This window comes from Helianthus annuus, chromosome 16 (genome assembly GCF_002127325.2).
Source record: "Helianthus annuus cultivar XRQ/B chromosome 16, HanXRQr2.0-SUNRISE, whole genome shotgun sequence".
Classification (NCBI taxonomy): Eukaryota; Viridiplantae; Streptophyta; class Magnoliopsida; order Asterales; family Asteraceae; genus Helianthus; species Helianthus annuus.
The window spans coordinates 76,825,226-76,847,955 of record NC_035448.2 but is presented as its reverse complement, the minus strand read 5'-3'; the positions used below and the strand labels follow the sequence as shown (position 1 = coordinate 76,847,955).

The following is a 22,730-nucleotide window of genomic DNA, read 5'->3' as shown; positions in this document are numbered from 1 at the left end:
CAGCGGAAGCAAAAGATAGATATATTTCAACTTTAAATAAATTGTAATATCAAGTATCACAACAGTCGAAATTAATCCACAGGGGATCCAAAATAAATAGGAAACATTGTTCAACAGTTTGACATCCAAGCTTGCGAGACTTATTGTGGACGCTAGGAGAAAGCCAGCCTAGTTCACTGATAAATACATTCAACCGACGTATGTAGGTATCGGGTTATCATAACTAAATGGTGGCGGAGGTGGTGCAACTGGTGCAGAATTCACCTCTGCAGCTGGGTTAGAAGGTCCACCCATTTGTGGGTCTTCATGCAGTGGCGGATAATGACTGCCACTGGAGTGTCGAGGGGTGCTAAAGTGAAAATCCCCTCCTCGTGCGGATATTCGCGCGCCTGTTCTCCTACGCCTTGGAGGATCCGGAGGTGCTTGATGAACTGGCGGCGGTGGAGGCGGTGGCGTGACTGCCACGAAACGCGAATCCTCGGAGGGATCCTGCTGCTGCTGTTGTTGCTGCTCATGAGGCGATAAACGGTGAGAGGGTGTAAAGTACCACTCACACTGGTAGAACCTTGCTTGATAACTGTCTGGACCCTGATAGGGTGTTCCATGGAAGGATGATCCATCAGAGATCTCGATTGGATTGTTGGGGGTGCCTCTTCCAGGTTCGACGGGATAAATACGTCAGTTTACACTGATAAATACATTCAACCGACTCATTTGAAAAGTTTAATAAAATTGATTTGAATACACGTGGCACAAACTTTTATAACTTGGGATAATTATTTTGAATATAATACTTGTAAACGAATTACATGTTCCTTATGCGTTCAGTAGCCCGTTCCGTAGATCGGGTTAAAGATCAATAGACACACCACATTATTTATTTAGTTGTGCACTGACGGGTGTACGCCTACACCCCGTGCTCAGGTCGTGGCCATCTCGTGAGATGATGCCAAGGATATCCGGGACATGGTCATTAACCCCCAAAGGCTTTAAGCAAACAAAACATTTCAAAACAAGGCATATCAATGATTTAATCTCTATTCGATTAAAGGTTCAATGCTGGACCAAGCGGTATTCTATATACCGTACCCCAAGCCCGTATAAGGGAAATTAAGTTAAAAGTATTTACCTTTGCAAAGTATAATTCACAAACAGCAATTGCAAGTAGCTTTTACCGGGTCTCCTATTCTGGAACGAAGGTTTATAATAACCTATTAGAATCCTAACGGGTCTTTAATTAAGCCTAAGCTTAGACCGGTTAGTTTTAACGAAAGATACGGTTCGAACGCACGATTAAGCGAAGACCGGAATAGAATGCGTATTAGTCCCGACAAGTTTAAAGACTTGCATAATATGGGTAAACTAAACACCTTCTGGATTTTGAGATAAAAACGACAAGGTTTGACCCGTTTCGGCTAATTTATGTAAACTAGTTACATAAACCGAACCGAACGCGTAATTAGCGTAACGGGTAACCGTAAGAGTCCTATACAGGTTTCCTAAGTCAACATGCTTTAAGAATTTTGTGATATCAGTAGGATATCTCCCATTATGCCCAAAACGAGTTTAATCTTAATACAAGCCCCGTAGGGGTATTTTGGTCATTTTAAAGACTATAAAAGAGATTATTTATAATTCTGATGTTCGGGTCTGAAGTAATCAGTAAAACCACTTACTTTAACCAATTACATCAGTAGGTAATAAGTCTTTATATGACAAAATGGTTTTAAAGCTATACTAGGCGTTTAATACGCGTAAAAAGCTATTTTAAGCGATTTCCGGGTTAAACAGGAAACCTGAGTTTTCTGATCAGGTTATAAAGTTCAAAATACTTTATTTGTTATATGAAATCAGTAGCAATTGGATTTGTGTCAAAAATACTATGTAGAACTCATTTTATGCACGAAAAGGGTATAATCGGTATTTACCGAATCAATGCCGTAACCTTAGGTTATGAGCAGGTTAAAATAATTAAAAATCTTTAAAAATCTCAAAATATTATATTACATCAGTGTGTAAAAGGTTTGGTGTCGAAATTGGGTTTTAGATAGGCTCTATGCTAAGTGCGTCGTTTAATTAACAAGAGTTTCTTAATTGCGCTATTTAGCATAACTCCAATTCTGGACCTCGATCTGCTATGAAACTTTAGGGACATGTTTATAAATCAGTAACAAAGATTTTTGCTCTCTCACATTCCCAAATTCTCGTTTTATGATCAAAAGGGCATTATGGTCAACATTTAAGGATTTAACGGAAATGTGCAAATAACTTGGACAATCAACGAACCAGTCACAGAGGGTTATACTATCATGTAACCTGGTCCTAAGGAAGTCCTAAGGCATTTCTAAACTCTACTAAAACGGGTCAGAACTGAAGTCAAAGCAAAAGTCAAAGTTTTGCAACTTTCGGCTCCGAACCGGGTCTAAACAGAAAAATTTTCGGATCAAACAAGCTTAGACCAGTTCTTATACTTATTACCAAGTTATATGAGTGATAAAATAGGTCTCATGCCTTCTACATTGTTAATTACATGTTAATTCAAAAATTAAGCTTCTGTTGACTTTTTCTAAACAACTTTGACCCGACATTTGATCTAGATAGAGTGGGAACCAGGGGGTGCCCTTTTAAGGGTTTAAAGCCCACATGATTACCAACTTATAACTACCTTTGATTCGACTAATCATTGGACCATTAATGATTAATCGTTAAGTCAACCGTTAATTACGACGGTTTGACTTTTAAGCTAAAACTAAGCAAAAACTTAACTAAGAAAGGTTAAGCATACTTATCGAAGTCTAATGCACGATTAGGAAGGCTTAGGATCTGCTCTTAAGCTCCAGGAAGCTCCAGAAATGCAGAAGTGATGAATGATCAAAGTGTTGCAACATAAGGCCTTTATATAGTAACTTAAATCTCATGGATCATTGACAAACAAGTCTACCAATGGCCATGGATCATCCACAAGTGTGCCTAGGGGCTATAAAGCATGTAGGGGGCGCCCATGCTGCAAAAATATTGGTTCTAAGTCGGTTAAAACACCAAACAGTGTTGCTGCCAACGTTTTCTGTATCTGGGCAAGCGTAAGACATTCATAAGGCTTACGCGCCCCGCGTGAGCCTTCTGATCTGTTTCCAAACTTTTCAATTATTGCTTGATTGGTTCTTGGCTCTTCGAAAGGTCACCCAAGCTTATTGCTTGCATTTTAACCCCTTCCAATTTACTTACAAGGGCCACAAGACTTTTACCCACCATGTTAAGTCCTCGGTTACCTTAAGTTTACCCGAAAAGTCGTAATTCTCAATGTTTACGCTTTTAACGCCTCCTATACGAATTTGATCATAACTTTCTCATATTACAACGAAACTTTATGAAATCTTTACTGTGCACTCTAGTGAGCATAATTAATTGTTACAAAGCTTCGGGTTTGCTAAAAGGTCACTCAGAGGTATAACTTAAACATGTTGACACATTTAACCCCTGTAGTTTGTAATCTCTCACTTTCTTCCAATTTTAGTTCCGTATGATCCATGATTCATTCGTTTGAAGGTACGAGCATCATGTAGGGTTATTGTAAAGTATACTTATCCCTTGTTGACATTTTGAACCCTTGAATTCACATACTTTCTATGTTTGTCAAATTTAGTCCCTCTAGAGTATTCTTTCTCACGTTCAAGCCTTTGACACGTGTCAATACATTATAGGACGTAAATTTTCGAGGTGTTACAGTTATTAAAACTAAACACCATATTACACATCAAAACATTTAAATACACTAAACCCCTAACTAAACACTTAACCTTCAACTAGATTATGTAACTAATCATTCAAAATCAACTAGATACCCCCTCCCCCATGGATGGTTACAAAGGGTTCCCACACCCCACCATTTATTGATTATTATATTGAATTTGTTGTGAAGATATTAGACATAAGAACTATTGTGTAATATTGTGATGGTGGATAAAAGAACCATAAGACCTTAGACTTCATTACTTTTAATTCTCAACATTTTCAAACTCCACAAACTTCCTCTCCCCCTCTCATACCTACGGCCAACACCCCCATTCTCCCTTAAATTTTTCAAGTCCATTTCTAGGCAATCCAAGAGTGTTCTAAGGTGAATCAAGGCTAGATAGGAAGGTTGCAAGCAAGGGAACTTGAAGGACCATCTTGAGGAGCTTTTAACCACCTCTTTTCTTCTTCATCTTGCATCTTGTTCATCCCTAGCCCTTGTGCTAGTATTAAGCCCTCTTGATCTTGTATTTACACCGTATTTAGTAGTTAAAGTTGATATGTAACAAGAAAATCTAGAGATCACACCAAAACAAGAACATGAACATAAGAATAAAGCTTGAAATCATGAAGATCTAAGTTGTTTAGTGTATGTGATGAACTTGTTTGTTGATTTCTTGAATGTATGGTGTAGATCACCACATAAAAGCTTGCTAGATAATGATTTAAAACATGATCTAGAAACTATGAGGATGAATCTTGAAAGATCTACGTTGATCATCCTTTATGTTAAGTGTGAACTTGAAGATAAACATGATTTTGTATAGAATGATGGTTCCTACAAGTTGTAAGTCTTAAAAGTATAAGATTTCAAAGATAAAAGTTTCAAGAAAATAAAGTTTACTTCAAGATTTAACATGATTTGGTTTTAAAAGAAGAAAGACATGTTTTATGTGTTAAAATGGAACCCTTAAAGTGTATAAGGTATGCAAAATCAAGAAGATGATTTTTTGTAAAAATATGTTACAAGTTGTAAAGGTTTAAATTTTGTAGGAATGAGTTTTATGAAGTAAAAATCATGCTTTTAGTGTTAGTATACCATATTAAACATCATGATAAAATACTACAAGATTTCACAAAACTTCAAGTTCATACCATCTTGTAGAAATGTATGTTATGGCTCATGGTAAGTTGTAGGATAATTGTTGATGATTATTGATGAATTTTGGAAAAGAAAAAGATATGCTAATAAGCATGGAAACCTCCATTTTCAAGGGAAACTATGGCATAATTTTTGTAAAAATTCAACACTTAGAAAAATAGTTTTAAACAAGTGTTTACAAGTGATTTTTGATCATGGTTTTAAATATAAAAGTTGCCATAATTTTTATTATAAAAAATTACAAGTATTAGATGTTGATTTTCAATAATAAAAATGACTTAGTATATATTTAGGAAAATATATATTTAGAAGTCACAAAATTATGTGCTACAGGTATATTGCTTGTATTAGTTATACTAAAAATTAGGAACTTGAAAAATAATACACCAGACCAACATACTAAAAATTGTAATTTGAAATATTAAAAAAATCACAAGAAAATAAATATATAACTTACACACAAATATTGGACGATTCGGACAATGGACACTTTGGATTATATATATATATATATATATATATATATATATATATATATATATATATATATATATATATATATATATATATATATCGGAAATAAATTCGTATCTTGGCAAAATTGGTAAACGGTATTTTGAAACCGAAAAAACGACAAAGTATGAATTCTTACCATTATCATAAAATATATCATATTTTGTCAAAATTGAAAATATATTATTTTTGGAATGGAAGAAATATATATTTTCATAAACAACTCAAAAATATATTATTTTGGTGAAAACTAACAATATATATTTTTTTATCTTTAATCTTAAAAATATATTATTTCTAAGATATATGTGGAAGTGTACATACCTTTACCAAATAAAATTTATAGATATTTTTTCTATAAAATTCTCTTAAAATATATATATTTTAAGAATATAAAGTTGGTGATTTTTAAATTATGCAAAAATAATATTCCAGAAAATTATAAATAAATTAAGTATGGATTAGTTAATAAATACAAGACAATACATATTCCTGTACGTATAAATACATACCGACATACACTACCAACACTTGGTAAAATACGCAAATACAAGTATACTTATACTTGAAAATATATATGTGAGAACCATATGACAAAACAAGTTAAAATATATTATTTTTAACAATATTCCGAATAATTGTATGGAAATGAATTAAGTTAAAATATCCTTATTTTAACTAATATATATATATATATATACAAATATGGAGTTATATATAATTATAAAATTATATATACAACATACACCAAGCGTGTAACTCAAAGTATACCAGAATTCCAAAATAAGTCTTAATAAATAAATAAGGTTAAGAGTCGTTACACGGCCTAAGTGTCTAATAAAACATAGCACGTCTGTAGGTAGTGGTACGACCCGAGGATAGAGACTTTGAGTACACGATGCTGTTGATGCAAACTAGTGAGTTCATGTCCCCCTGTTCTTAACTGTTTTCGGATTTATAACTTTCGGGGGTGAAATACATGTTTCAATGGTATGGTTTAGCTAAGGAATGAATTGTTAGATCATGTGGATGGGTAGGCGCACACTTAAGACCATTAATCTTGTTAAAGACCAAGGGGCAGGAGTGGTAGATCTATCGGGTGTAGCGAGCCCCACTCATGGGTCCTTGTGTGGCCGCATGTAGTGACTATGTCATTCCAACCGGGCGGACCGGAAGAAATTCGCTAGGTTTGAGCCTTCCTACGCCATTGCACACATATTAATATCCTTGCAAAACATTAATTGATCTGTTCATAGACGCTTTACATATTGGTTATAAAAAGAATTCTCTCAAATGTTTACAAGTTTATTTGGAACTCATACAAAAACACATGAACTCGCTCAACTTTTGTTGATGTTTTCAAATTACTTTTTTTTAGGAAACTAGATGGATCGTTGGCGCTGGTGTTGTTTTCAAGCTGTAAATTTCAAGTTTGGATGTCATCCATTATTGAAGGGTTTGATCCGTATATCTCATCCTTGATGAGATATAGGATGCAAAGCCTCGTGAAACTAATCTTTTGTAAGGAAACCCCTTTTTATGGAACTACTTATCTTTTGATGGATTGTAACCTGAACTTAAACAACTTGTGTTTGTAATGTTTTAACTTATGAATGGATGAAAATCATCTTAGTCATATAGTTGTTTATTATAATCGAATGCAATGAAAACCAATCAAGTCACACGCACATGCTTCCGCAAAAGACAGGGTGTGACAGGTTGGTATCAGAGCTTCGATTGTAGTGAACTAGGATTCCTTCTCGAGTCTAGACTATAATCACTAGGATTCTCTCACGAAAACAAGTTTACAACAAACAAAAAGGTTTTTCATTGCATTTCCGAAAGCGCCAAGATCCATGAATCAAACATTTTTCAAAGGAAAGACAAAGCAAGGACATTAGTAGGGATAAGGAATACCTCAACTAATGTGCCAATTGAGGTATAGTCTATATGAGATAGACTTGCCGAATACGAAATGACCCACGAAAGAACAAACGAGAGTTATATGTGACATGTTGCATTTATTTGCCTGTATATACTAAGTAACATTATTATTCATTAATATATATGCATATATGTGTACGGAATAATTATTGATGGGAACGAGATACCTTCGACTTCGAATCCTATTATTATTCTTGACTCGCACAATGAGACTATCGACCTCGTGTTTATCGCGGAGCCTATGGCTGATGTAGTTACCAAACGAGACCCTGAACTTGATTCCATAGAAGATGGCTATTCTTCCCTCTCGAATGCGAAGGTGCCTGACTACGGCAGTGACGGCGAGGCGGAGGAGGTAACCTTGGACAACAACCTTATCAGTGAGACGAGGTCCCTGTGGCTTTTACAAAAGATGATTGATGACACTCTTGTCCAGACAAGGAAGCTGAGGTACTCATCTTGAAGGTTCCCCTACAACTACTATTGCTAGGAACCCTTTTTATTCCTACTTTGTCTAAGCATTGTGCCATTTTGCACGTAACAACAACCAACTTTAGCGCATGGACTATAATAAAGGTCCCTTCTATGTTGAAGGTATGAAGACAGTAGTGTCCCCTCTTTGACTAATCGGCTGCTTTGAACGAGAGAAAATTAGGGTGACCATGCAAGACAATTTATTATTATGGGGGGCCCACGTAATAACAACTTGTAGTGGTGGACTCTGTGGGTCAAGCTAATGATCACCACCCTTTCAAAATTTCTAAAGTCGTCAAACCTCCATCTAATAGAACACTAACCGAGATAGTTACTATAACACCCTACAAAGTAGAAAGTCCGTCTTTGCCTGCTTCGTGCCTAACACTTCTACCTGTAGTACAAGTCGTTTGGGACCCGGTATCTAAGCGAGGGAAGATTGCTAACACCCAGGAAAGATTTTCCTCAACACTTTAGGATTCTTATGTTTAAATTTGTACAGAGCCTACAACACCCCAACTTATCCATTGTAGTTGCTACGATAGACCCCAACATTTAACATCCGTTTTACCCCAAGGAGGTAGCATGGCGCGAGCCGTAGTGTAACCCATTTACCACACTCTATTCGGCATTCATGCAGACCATACCAACCATATTGGGACTCATGGAGCCCAAGCAAAATCAATGTATGCGTCGCACAGTTCAGTGCGGCAAAGGGGTCCTCCCTACATCGGACAATCAAGGTCCATGAAGTATGGAACACATGTTATAAGGACGGAAGCGACCACTCGATTCTCCCCTTCTCAACAGATTCCCATCCCATATAGGCACATGGATGACACATGCAAAAAGATTCTTCTCGTCCTTCAACCCACATACACTCTATCACCCACTAACTATATCACCGCCACCAACATCCTTATCAGTACCTCCACACTCTCTATCCCTTAGTGCACCACATCGGTTGGGTAGTGCATTCGTGCCTGGAAACCGCTCTACGGTTGCTGCAAGGCACAATTCGGTCCCGAGGAAGAAGTCACGTACCCTCACGACCTTATTTCTGCATTTTCACTATCCCCCCCCACACGTGGTAGCAATGCACAACCCCCATCTTTTGGGAAGTATGCCCGTTTTTTATAAAACTAAAGACTATGGAAGAGTCGAAGACTTGACGAATAAACAAGGAACAAGGTGAAGGGAAGACCTCACCGTATTTGTATGATATTGTATGACTTGCGTCAACTGGAGTGAGATGCCACCAAGGAGGTTTTCTTCACAAAACTGATTACAACAAGTTGATATGGTGTATATAAAAGTCGATATGTCCTTAGCAGAACTTGGTTGTAACTCAATGCACCTCCCTACAATGATGAGATAATTATGGTGGAAGGATTTGCATAAGCATCATTAGGAATTACCTTACCCATATACTCGTAGTGCGTAACGAATGAGCTTTGCTTTCACTCAAAGACGACAAAATTTATTCCAAAATAAATATGATTTATACATGTGAAGCTCATGGAACCATAGCGAAAGAAACGCTGGTCGAGCCCAATCAGAACCTTTACCTGCACAACGAGCTGAGCTCGAAGCGCTAGTAAACTAGCAAGTCGCTAAAGCAATCGTCCAATACGAAGCAAGCAGTACTGCAAACAACGTTGGAATAAGAGGAACCATATTGGGAATCGCTCAAGCGATAACTCTTGCCCTAGGTCCTGCCAAGAGCGGAGTAAAGATGGAGAAATTGAGTAAAAATCCAGTGAAAAAGAAGACGCATATGGAGTTTTCTTCAGATAGAAATAAGAGAAAGTATACGCATTTCAAGCAAGACTCTAAATCAAGCAACAAACATAAGGAAACCGATGCGACTAAGAAAGTCAAGGCATTCATTGTCACGACTAAAATAGGTGATAAGAACTACCAAGGAGAACTACAAAGTGTGACAAGTGTGGTTATCATCACACAGGTCCGTGCAGGACTCGTAAGTGTGGAAATTGTGGCAAGACCGGGCATATCAAGGAGGCATGCTGGTCTAGTACGGGGCATGGGAATGGAATTTAAGGCAATAATAGAAATGGCAAGGGCAAAGGTTGCTACAGATGTGTCGACAAAGGACATTATCAGAAGGACTGCCCGAAGAAAAAGTCAAGTTCGAGGGAGCATTTTCACGAAAAAAGCACCCAAGGCACGCCAGGACTCGAATGTAGTTACGAGTACGTTCCCTATAAATCGATACTTTGTATCCGTTCTATTTAACACTGGTTCTGACTTTAGTTTCATATCTATAGAGTTTAAGAATACACTTGGCCTAGGTCCGAGTAAGCTAGACATCCTATATTCAATAGAACTGGTAAATGGAAAGTCAGTTGAAGCAAGTAAGGAGATTAAGGGCTGTACTCTTGAACATGGGGAGCGAAAATTTTCTATCGGCCTTTTTCCAGTTGGTTTGGGTAGTTTTGATGTAGTTGTCAGAATGGATTGGTTGACTAATGGCTGAGGCGGTTTATCATGAGAAAATCATTCATATCTCTCTTGCGAATAACGAAACACTTATTGTACATGGCCTTCATGCAGTTGATGCGAGGACGCCGGGCCCCATGAGGCGGTAGATTATGACATTCCACATTGGTCATGAAGGCGCAGAAGTGTCTCCGAAAAGGCTGCATAGCCTTCCTTGCTCATGTTGTCGACAAGGAGACCAAGGGACCGAAGTTAGAAGACATCCCCGTTGTGAAAGAATTTCCAGAAGTCTTTCCCGAAGACTTGCCTGGGTTACCTCCACAGCGACAAGTGGAATTTCGATAGATCTAGTGCCAGGAGCGGCACCAGTGGCAAAGGCACCATTACAGGTTAGCCCCATCCGAGATGCAAGAGCTTTCGACTCAACTACAAGAGCTGCTAGACAAGGGATTTATCAGGCCGAGCTTCTCGCCCTAGGAGCTCCAGTGTTGTTTGTTAAAACGAAGGATTGCAGTTTCCGTATGTGCATCGACTGCAGGGAGTTGGATAAGTTAACCATCAAGAATCGGTATCCCTTGCTGAGGATTGATGACTTATTCGACCAATTGCAAGGCTCTAGCTACTACTCCAAGATCGACTTGAGATTAGGATACCATCAACTGCGAATACAAGAAGAAAGTATCCCTAAAACGGCCTTTAGGACTTCCTATGGACATTATGAGTTCCTTGTGATGCCCGTTTGGCTTAACGAATGCACCTGTGGTGTTCATGGACCTCATGAATCGGGTGTGTAAGCCATATCTGGATAAGTTCGTGATTGTGTTTATTGATGACATCCTTATATATTCGCAAACCAAGGAAGAACATGAGCAACAACTGCGAGCTATTTTAGAACTCTTGAAGAAGGAACAATTGTATGCAAAGCTGTCGAAGTGCGAATTTTGGATTCGCGAGGTGCAATTCCAAGGTCATGTGGTGAATGAGAATGGAATTCATGTCAACCCTACCAAGATTGAGGCAATAAAAAACCGGGACGCCCCAAAGACGCCAACCGAGATACGACAAATTCTGGGGTTAGCGGGTTACTACAGGCGATTCATAGAGAACTTTTCAAAGATTGCTCAACCGTTAATAACCTTAACCTAGAAGGATAAGAGATTCGATTGGGGTGAAACACAAGACACAGCTTTTCAGACATTGAAGGATAAGCTTTGTGACGCACCTATCTTGTCTTTACCTGACGGTACCGATGGTTGTGTGGTTTATTGTGATGCTTCTCGACAAGGTCTTGGTTTCGTGTTGATGCAACGGGACAAAGTCATCGCGTACGCGGCACGCCAATTGAAGGTACATGAGAAGAACTATACAACGCACGGCCTTGAGTTAGGAGTTGTGATATTCGCGTTGAAGATTTGGCGTCATTACTTGTATGGTACTCGTTGCACGATCTTTATAGACCATAAGAGTTTGCAGCACATTCTTGATCAAAAGGACTTAAACATGAGACAGCGAAGATGGGTCGAGCTGTTAAATGATTACGATTGTGAGATAAAGTATCACCCAGGCAAGGCGAACGTTGTGGCGGATGCCTTGAGCCGCAAGGAGCGTGCAAAGCCTCTAAAGGTGCGAGCCTTAGAGATGACTGTACAAACGGATCTCGCTACCCAGATTCACGAAGCTCAGCAGGAAGCGCTTAAACCGGATAACCTACGAGCTGAAGCACTACGTGGAATGGAAGCGCAATTGTCGCCAAAGGGAGATGGAACATTGTACTTTATGGAACGAGTTTGGGTTCCATCCTTCGGCGATCTGCGTGCACTCATTTTGGATGAAGCTCACAAGTCAAGGTACTCTATCCATCCTTGATCCGACAAAATGTACCAAGACTTGAGGGAGTTTTATTCATGGCCCAAGATGAAAGCCGACATCGCTACATATGTGGGTAACTGTCTTACTTGTGCCAAAGTTAACGCGGAGTACCAGAAACCATCAGGATTGCTGCAATAACCTGAGATTCCCGTATGGAAGTGGGAACAGATATCAATGGATTTCATTACCAAGCTACCGAGAACCCAAAGAGGTCATGATATGATTTGGGTAATTGTTGATCGACTCACGAAGTCTGCACATTTCCTACCGATCAGTGAGAAAGATAACACGAAGAAGTTGGCAGAAATATACCTCAAAAGGATTGTGGCACGTCATGGAATGCCTGTTTCTATCATATCAGACCAAGATGGTCATTCTATGTCAAGGATTTGGCAAACGTTTCAGAAGGCTTTTGGATCTCAATTAAATCTTAGCACAACCTTTCACCCTCAGACGGACGGCCAAAGTGAACGAACGATACAGACTTTGGAAGACATGCTGCGAGCTTGTGTGATGGACTTTGGTGGGAATTGGGATACTCACTTGCCTTTAGTGGAGTTTTCTTACAATAATAGCTATCACACCAGCATTCAGGCTGCCCCGTTTGAAGCTTTATATGTATGAAAGTGTCGGTCCCCGTTGTGTTGGGCGGATACCGAAGATAAACAACTTATTGGTCCAGAGTTGGTTCAGGAAACTACAGACAAGATTGCTTAGATACGTGATCGCGATAGACAGAAGAGCTTGATACGTGGTTGAAAACCGGTGATCGTTTATGCTTAAGTTGATGTTTTTACATAGCTTTTAATCTTGAATAGCCTACTTTTAATGGGATTTGTGTTTTACAGGTCTAAAAGAGTTTAAGGAGCTAATCGGGAGCTTTACGGAGCAACAGGAGCGAACGAGATCAACCGAGGATATGAAATGAACAAAATCGGGTTAATCACGAAGATTGGATGTGTTTTGGGGGATATTAATGGATTTAAAATGAATATGTTGGAAGATGGCATGATAGAGGGTTGAATTACGAGTATGTGGGCGAAAACAGTGCGTAAAACGGAGCTATAATGAAGAAGTTATGAAGAAAACAAAAAATGGTATTTAGAGGCACCGTAGGCGACGCCCAAAAGGACCGTCGGCGACGCCCTCTGGTTTGTTCCGTTGGCCAGAAACCTTCGTAAACACCAGATTAAGCCGTCGGGTGAAACTGAGACTTCCAGGGGCCGTCGAGGATGCCCTAAATAGCCGTCGGCAATGCCACCTGCATTCTCACTTCGCGAAAAACTTGATATTTGAGTTGGGGACGAGTTATAACATCAATTTTGACCAAGAAACGGGGGTTACACTCTATTTTGAAGTTAGGAACACCTCTTGGAGCCAAGATACACCACCAATTCATCCTCTAATCCATCCATTCGATTGACAATCATTCGATTGGATCATCATCATCACTTCTACAACCCTAATCATCATTCACCTTTCTAATCCATTCATCACCATCAATCATTCCAAACCCTAATCACTATTTCCACCACTTCAAGGCTTCAAGATGATGATGTTCAGGCTCTCCTTATCCAGTGATCAAGTCCTTTCGATCATGCATGGCTAATTCCTTGGAGGTTTCACCCCGGTGTAGACTTTTGTAAGATTTAGGGTTTATTAGGTGTTGATGTTTGATTTGTGACAACTTGAATTGCATTTGAATCTTTAGACAATTGTCCTACGTTTGTATTGAATTTATGAATTGTCGAGTGAATGATTAAATTTGACTTTGTGAAACGAATACACGTATTTATGCATTGTCTTTTGATAGGATTTGTTAGTCCAAGGTAACGAAGTGCATCGTGGTCCGTTGTCTATGACGTTGATAGCGATTGGCACCTAAGCTTTGTGATTGTTGACCCGTTAATGAACTAATTCGAGTAAATCAAATTAAAATGCATAGTAATCCTAGGTCTTGCATTTGTTGAAACCGGGTGTGAACCTTGTTATTCCATCTTGTTTTATTAATCAAGTTTCTTGCAATTGCTTATTTCTCTTAGTTAATTAATCCAACCCAATTGTTATTCTCATTAAACATCTTTTCAACAAATAAAAATCATAAAAATAAATTAGCAAGCTTCATAAATTGTGACACTCGTTCAAATTTAATCAAGTCCATTCACAAACCACATACTCTTCGTGGTTCGACCCCTTACTACCACTAGCTATTTGTTAAGGGTAATTTGGGTATATAAATATTATCTTTGACCGGAGCGCGACACTCCGATCAAATTTTGGCGCCGTTGCCGTGGAGTTAGTGCGCTTTGTGTTTGGATACTTGTTTGTTTTTCGTGATTAACTGTTTAAGGTTTATTTCTTTTTGTTACTTTCTCTTTTTCCTTGTTACACAGGTATGTTATTTGTGCAGGTTATAGGTAGTTCATGCATACAAGAAATTCCGGGAGGACTTCACCATTGATATTCGAACCGGAGATCGAGAGAGTAGTCCGAAGAAATCTAGCCAACCGGTTAGAAGCAATACATGCTTCTGACCCACTCGACACCCATTCACCACTTACACTATCTGTTGAACCTAGTTCAATGGATCCCCAAAACTCAAACCGCCCAAACAACCAATACCAATTTCAGTATCAGGGCAACCTTCGAGCCGTTCAAAATATTCCACAAGACCAACCGGGCGGTGGTAACAATTCGAGACCACCAACACCACCATTCCAAAACCGCGGCCATAACAATAACCAAAGAACACCCACACCACCACATCCAAATTCTAACCGACAAAACCCTTTACCTACCAACATCAATGACCGAAATGTAAATTCCGATCGTAGGGGTAATCGTGATCGCGGCAATCCCGCGAATAAAGACCCATTCTTCAAGATTGATGACTTGAGGAATGCAATCCCCGATGACGAACCGTATAGTGTTCCCGGTTATCAAGCGCCGGAACACGTGAGTATTCACTCGGAATACTCGGATGACGGGGGAAATTACGATGAGAGGGAAGATGATGGTTGGGGGTATGTGAACTGGGGCAATGTTTACAACGCAAGTGGTTTTGAAGACGATGAGTTGGCTATCAAAATGCCAATTATGTGGGGAATGATAATTATGTTTACGGGAACGTGAGGAACCATAGATACGGAAACAACCGAAACCTACGAAATAATAACCAAAGGAATCGGGATGACGGTTACTATAACAACAACAATAATCCCAACCGTAACCGGATTCCTCGTTTTGTGGGCGGAGGTAATCAAGGTGGATATCATGGGGGTAATCGAAGAGATAATCAAAGACCAAGAAAGCAAGAAGTTGATGGTCCACGTCGTAATCAACAACCTCTAAGGGGAGTCAATGACCGTTTTAGGCCGCTGGTCACCGACAATGACTCACCAATTGTGTGCGAAAGAAGAATGTTTGATTGCAAGCCCCATTACATCAACATCCTCCCCCACTTCAACGGGAGGTCCAATGATGAACCGTATACTCATTTGGCGGAGTTTCGGCCATATGTAGTACTATTGGTGGGCATGATTTCTCCTTGGAAGAGGTCAAGCTTCGATTGTTTCAATTTTCTTTGTAGGATAAGGCAAAGCAGTGGTTTCTCACACTTCCGGCGGGTAGTATTCGCACATGGGCTGAATTGCAACAAGTTTTTCTTGACGAATACTACTTAATGGCGAAGACCGACGATGCTAGAGATGAAATTCGGTCTTTTCGCCAACTTTCGAGTGAACCGTTACATGAAGCATTCACTCGGTTCAAGGAATTGATCCGGAAGTGCCCACATCATCAAATTGAAAAATGGGAGTTGGTCAAATGCTTCGTACGGGGTTTGGATGATGAGACATGGAACCACCTTGAATCGACCAGCAATGGAACTCTATTAAGCAATCACGAGGATGACGATTGGGAGTTCCTAGAAAGAATGAGCAAGAGATCAAAGGCGAAAGAGTCGGCCGACCGAGCCAAAAAGCATCCTACCTCAAGGTCTTGGCCCGATCGTGATGCAAGTTCCAAGGATCGGATTGATACGTTGGAGCAGGAATTGGCCCGCATGAAGAAGAAAGAAGTGGGTGCGGTACAATATAGCGTATGTGAAGAATATGGTGACGTCGGTCACCGGAGCGAGAATTGCCAAGCCACCGTGGATGTGAATCATGTGTATGGAGACCGGAGGCAATACGATATGAACTCCAACACTTACCACCCCGGGTTGAGGAACCATCCTAACTTTAGGTATGGAAATGCTTCTAACCAAATGAACCCGAATTTCCAATCGGGAAATCAAGGGGGGTATTCGCACCAAACTCGCCATTGAAGTAACCAAGGGGGTTACCAAAGGAACTACAATCAAGGCGGTAATGGGAGTGGCAATTCAATCTCTCAAATCGGCGGTGATGACTCGATAAATTCTAAGTTTGATGTACTCATGAATGCTATGAATGTCCTCACTACTTCAAATCAAGAGATCAAATCCGAAATGAAGAAGGAGTTTGAGGTGCGAGACAAGTCGCACAAGGCGTTTGAAAAGCAAGTGGGTCAACTTGCAGAAGAAATGGCCCAAATTCGTGGAAGTGGAGGAAGACTTCCAAGTGACACCGCAATGAACCCGAAGCATCAAAGCTCAAGCACGGGCAATGTGAGGAATGTACACATTAGCGCTGTAAGTCTTCTTCCGAATGATAAAATTTGTAGTATTCAAAGCATTCCACCACCACAATATGTTGATGGTGTAGTGGAAGATATAAGTGATGAGCCGGAAAGTGAAAATGAACAAGAAACGACTTCACAAAGTAAAATTGAAAATATAACTAAAAATGCTTTTTGTGAAAATTGTTTAAATCAACTTAACCCGATTAATGCATCAAAAGTTGAGAAACGGTACCCACTGAAGGACGAGAGGTGGGAAAATTTTAAAAAAGTAAAAATTAATTTACCGTTACTCGATGACAATAAAAAGGTTCCAGATCATGTGGAATGCTTAAAGGAGTTAAGCATCGAAAAACGACACAACAAATTACCCAAACCGGTTGATTTGATATCTCATATGAGTGCCGTTTTATCGAGTGCCCTTCCTCAAAAAGCTCAAGATCCAGGAGATCCTCTTATTCCGATTCAAATTGGAACATTTAAAATCGAGAGGGCGCTCCTCGATCTTGGAGCTTGTGTAAGCATTTTACCCAGGAGTTTGTATGACCAATACGATTTTGGTCCATTGAAAAAATTTGATACTCCCGTGGTATTGGCCGATCAGACTCCCACGCATCCACGGGGGATGGTGGAGGATGTGATTGTTAAGGTGGATGATTGCTACTACCCAGTTGACTTTTTGGTAGTAGACTATGTTGGGTGTGTTGAGGACACCCAACCGGTAGTTATCTTGGGTAGACCGTTCTTGGCAACTGCTAATGCCATAATAAATTGTGCAACGGGAACGGTAAGCATGAAGTTTGGGGACCGGGAATTAAATTTAAATGTTTTTCCAAATTTTACTAACCCACTCGGTGAGGATAAGTGTCCTAAAAAGGACATGAATCCAAACAAGAAGATATGTGTTATGGTTGGCAGGGTTGGAGAAACAAAGAAGAAGATGATCAAGAAAAAGAAGGCGAAGACGTCACCTCTAGAAAAGAAGAAGGAAGAGGAGGTGAGGAAGTTTGGACCGTTTGGCAACAAATGGTATGAATCACCGGTGGGTGATTTCGAGGAGTTCATAGGTGGCAAGCACGCCATTCGACCACCATGAGGTGGTAAGTCAATTGTTGTTGTATATTTTGTTTTACAATTCGTTTAAATTTTTCTCCGTAGTGTTGTTGTTGTTGTATAATTTTGTTATTTCGTTTTGGTAGTTAAATGAACGTTGTGGGTGTGTTAACTATATAACCCTCACGAGACCTACTCGTCCTCCCAAGCTATTGGGGGGTTTAAAAGGGCTTGTTGCATACGCTAAATGCAACCGTGATTCTTACGAAAGTGAGTTAGGTTTGTTATTGTTGTAAATTTTTTTTCCACAAAAATCAGGGAAAATTAACGCATGATTTGGTAAACTTTCATAAAAATGGTAGAACTAAGAACCTAACAAATTTCAATGGTTGTGAGAAGCATGCTTCTACACAAGGGTTTAGATTTGTAGGTACACCATGTCGCGGGACAACCGTTTTTGTGAAGAGAAGAAGAAGACAGGAGCATCTAGCGACAAATATCAGGTGCATGCGTTTCCTTTTTACCTTGATTCTTAGATTATTAATAAGTGGATTGTAATTGTATATTATTTTTCGGGGTGGAATTTTTGGGAAGTTAGCCGTGTCACATCCCTTGTGCATTTTAAAACTCTAGTTCTTACACATTGAGGACAATGTTTACCTCAAGTGTGGGGATGGGGGAGTTGTAAAAGTTTTCGATTTTGACCCGTTCATTTAAACACTACACATTGAGGACAATGTTTACCTCAAGTGTGGGGATGGGGGAAAATTTCAAAAATTTTTCAAAAATATCTTATTTCGAAAGCTATCTTAAAGCACAAGTAACTAAGTCAATGAAGGATGTCACAACACATTTGGTCTTTTGTCATGATCAAGTTCAAATTAATAACATGACGGGTATTTAGCGGGTGGTTATTTGGGAATAATCCGCCTAAGAAACTACTATTTTATGCATGTCACATACCATACCCTTTAGATATGTGAGGTTTTGAGCCACTTTTATATCATAGATTACATACTATGTTTCTTTATTTGAGTGGACCATTAGTCATGTATTGTAGAACTTGCAACTTTTGATACGTTTGAGACCATATACCAAATACAAGCACGAGAATGATTAAGGCATTAGGTAAACCTTTTCAATTTTACACCATTTTTATATCCTTACCCAAAAATTTGTCCCCTAGTAGCCAATTTTGAGCCTAATCCTTTTGTTTGACCACCCTATAGCCCATAACCTTAAACCTTTTTCTTTTAAACCCGTGTGATGGAAATTCGATTATAGGAGTCGAGTTTGTATAGTTGTATTTGATTGTTTGCATAAAAAAAATCAGAAAATGTTATGAAAATGATGAGAAAATTGCTGAAAAAAAAGAACAAAAATACATGTTCTTAGTTTGAGAAATAAAAGGCTAAAGCTGTTGCCTTGTAGTTGATGTTTATAGTTTAGTTTTGTTTAGAGTAGTCTTTTGTAATAAAAATCGAATTTTCATCACCTTAGCCACTTTAAAATGTCCTATTTCCTACCCTTAGCCTAGCCCCGTTACAACCCTTACAAAGACCTTATGACTTGTGCTTAGTATCCGTGTTCGGTGGTGGAGAATGATTGAGTTGCAAGCCTATGCGGGTACGTGTTCTAATCGGTTTTGAGCGATCATTAATTGAAGTGCTAATACATTATGAAAATTAGCCAATTTATAAACCGAGTGGAGAGAACGTTGTGAGGGATGTGCATGAATTGTTGGTTTCACGGGCGGGTTAATCTTGGATAACCATTTTATATGTGAATGCATTTTACCGTTAAATACGTTGAAAATTGTAAAGAGTTTGAACTTTTGTATGACAATAGACCTTAACCTTCGTCTCGGGAATGGGGTGTGTATTTCTTGTTAGACCCACGTGAAAGTGAAAAACAGATTTGCTTGAGGGCAAGCAAAAGACAAGTGTGGGGATGTGATACGTGGTTGAAAACCGGTGATCGTTTATGCTTAAGTTGATGTTTTTACATAGCTTTTAATCTTGAATAGCCTACTTTTAATGGGATTTGTGTTTTACATGTCTAAAAGAGTTTAAGGAGCTAGTCGGGAGCTTTACGGAGCACTGGGAGCGAACGAGATCAACCGAGGATGTGAAATGAACAAAACCGGGTTAATCACGAAGATTGGATGTGTTTTGGGGGATGTTAATGGATTTAAAATGAAAATATTGGAAGATGGCATGATAGAGGGATGATTTACGAGTATGTGTGCGAAAACGGTGCGTAAAACGGAGCTATAATGAAGAAGTTATGAAGAAAACAAAAAATGGTATTTAGAGGCACCGTAGGCGTCGCCCAAAAGGACCGTCGGCGACGCCCTCTGGTTTGTTCCGTCGGCTAGGGGCCGTCGGCGACGCCACCTGCATTCTCACTTCTCGAAAAACTTGATTTTTGAGTTGGGGACGAGTTATAACATCAATTTTGACCAAGAAACGGGGGTTACACTCTATTTTGAAGTTAGAAACACCTCTTGGAGCCAAGATACACCACCAATTCATCCTCTACTCCATCCATTCGATTGACAATCGTTCGATTGGATCATCATCATCACTTCTACAACCCTAATCATCATTCACCTTTCAAATCCATTCATCACCATCAATCATTCCAAACCCTAATCACTATTTCCACCACTTCAAGGCTTCAAGACGATGTTCAGGCTCTCCTTATCCAGTGATCAAGTCCTTTCGATCATGCACGGCTAATTCCTTGGAGGTTTCACCCCGGTGTAGACTTTTGTAAGATTTAGGGTTTATTAGGTGTTGATGTTTGATTTGTGACAACTTGAATTGCATTTGAATCTTTAGATAATTGTCCTACGTTTGTATTGAATTTACGAATTGTCGAGTGAATGATTAAATTTGACTTTGTGAAATGAATACACGTATTTATGCCTTGTCTTTTGATAGGATTTGTTAGTCCAAGGTAACGAAGTGCATCGTGGTCTGTTGTCTATGACATTGATAGCGATTGGCACCTAAGCTTTGTGATTGTTGACCCGTTAATGAACTAATTCAAGTAAATCAAATTAAAACGCATAGTAATCCTAGGTCTTGCATTTGTTGAAACCGGGTGTGAACCTTGTTATTCCATCTTGTTTTATTAATCAAGTTTCTTGCAATTGCTTATTTCTCTTAGTTAATTAATCCAACCCAATTGTTATTCTCATTAAACATCTTTTCAACAAATAAAAATCATAAAAATAAATTAGCAAGCTTCAGGAATTGTGACACTCGTTCAAATTCAATCAAGTCCATTCGCAAACCACATACTCTTCGTGGTTCGACCCCTTACTACCACTAGCTCTTTGTTAAGGGTAATTTGGGTATATAAATATTATCTTTGACCGGAGTGCGACACTCCGATCAGAGCTACGCCGACGAGCGACGGAAACCATTGGAATTTGAGGTTGGAAATATGGTCTTGTTGAAAGTCTCGCCTTAGAAAGGCGTAGTGCGGTTTGGTAAAAGTGGAAAGCTGAACCCGCGTTACATTGGGCCTTTCGAGATCCTAGAAAGAATCAGAACCGTTGCATACAAGCTGAAGCTTCCAGAAGAACTTAGTAGTGTCCACGACACGTTTCACGTGTCTAATCTCAAGAAGAGTCCTACTCAAGAAACATTCATTATTCCTGCAGATGAGATTCACATCAACGACAAACTCCAATTTACTGAAGAACTTGTTGAGGTTACGGACTGGAAGGTCCACAAAACACGGAGAAGTCATATTAAACTCGTTAAGGTCCGTTGGAATTCACATCATGGCCCAGAGTTTACATGGGAACGTGAAGACCAAATCAAGTCTAAGTATCCGCATTTGTTTCACAACTCCCTTGCAACCGATAACGCAGCTAGAATTTCAGGACGAAATTCTTTTAACGGCGGGAGAATGTGACACCTGGCACTTTTCAATGTAATTCCATACAATGTGAACAGTAATTTGTAATATATGGTTGCGCTGATGAATTTATGATATGAATGATTTCATGATTTACTTTCAAAGAACTCACAATACATTACATGTTGCATGTTACTTATGATTGTTAAATGCAACTTGAAATAGTTAAATTAGTGCACAGAACGAAACTAGCACAATTATCAAATAAACAAGTAGTACTGAAGGGAGTTCAGTACTCAGACAGACATCATATTAGGACACAGATTGAGTCCCAGGACCAAAATTTACACTAGAATTCTATGTAGGAAAGTATGGGTTATGAAACTGCCTTCCGAGTGACGATTAAGCACTAAAAAGTACCCGAAACACACCCTAAATGCAGAATTCTGCAAAATTCAGCACAAATCAGCAATTGATCATTGAAATAGTATGCAGAAACAAGGTTTAATTATACAGAATAACTTGTAAAGTGTCGGGAATGAAAACTGTCATAAAAGGAATCTCATAACACACTAAACTACGCAATTTAGCACCTTAATGAACCGGTAACCAAGCGAATAACCGGACACTACCCGAAACACCAAAATTGAACTAGAAGCATTGTTTTAATGTTACAAGTTACACATCAAAACATTTAAACACACTAAACCCCTAACTAAACACTTAACCTTCAACTAGATTATGTAACTAATCATTAAAAATCAACTAGATACCCTCTATGGACGGTTACAAAGGGGTCCCACACCCCACCATTTTATTGATTATTATATTGAATTTGTTGTGAAGATATTAGATATAAGAACTATTGTGTAATATTGTGATGGTGGATAAAAATACCATAAGACCTTAGACTTCATTACTTTCAATTCTCAACATTTTCAAACTCCACAAACTTCCTATCCCCCTCTCATACGTACGGCCAACACCCCCA

The 22,730-nt window shown here is 39.1% G+C and overlaps 2 protein-coding genes across 2 annotated transcripts; both read left to right on the top strand.

Moving 5' to 3' along the window:
• Positions 1 to 16,592: 16,592 nt before the first annotated feature.
• Positions 16,593 to 17,909, top strand: LOC110919357. Its single transcript, XM_022163630.1, has one exon. It carries the CDS (start codon positions 16,593 to 16,595, stop codon positions 17,907 to 17,909), a length of 1,317 nt encoding a protein of 438 aa, XP_022019322.1.
• Positions 17,910 to 18,303: 394 nt separating this feature from the next.
• LOC118488209 lies at positions 18,304 to 21,796 on the top strand. The gene is made up of 2 exons (XM_035985441.1): positions 18,304 to 18,369; positions 21,347 to 21,796. Exons 1-2 carry the CDS (start codon positions 18,304 to 18,306, stop codon positions 21,794 to 21,796), a joined length of 516 nt encoding a protein of 171 aa, XP_035841334.1.
• The last annotated feature ends 934 nt before the right edge of the window (positions 21,797 to 22,730 follow it).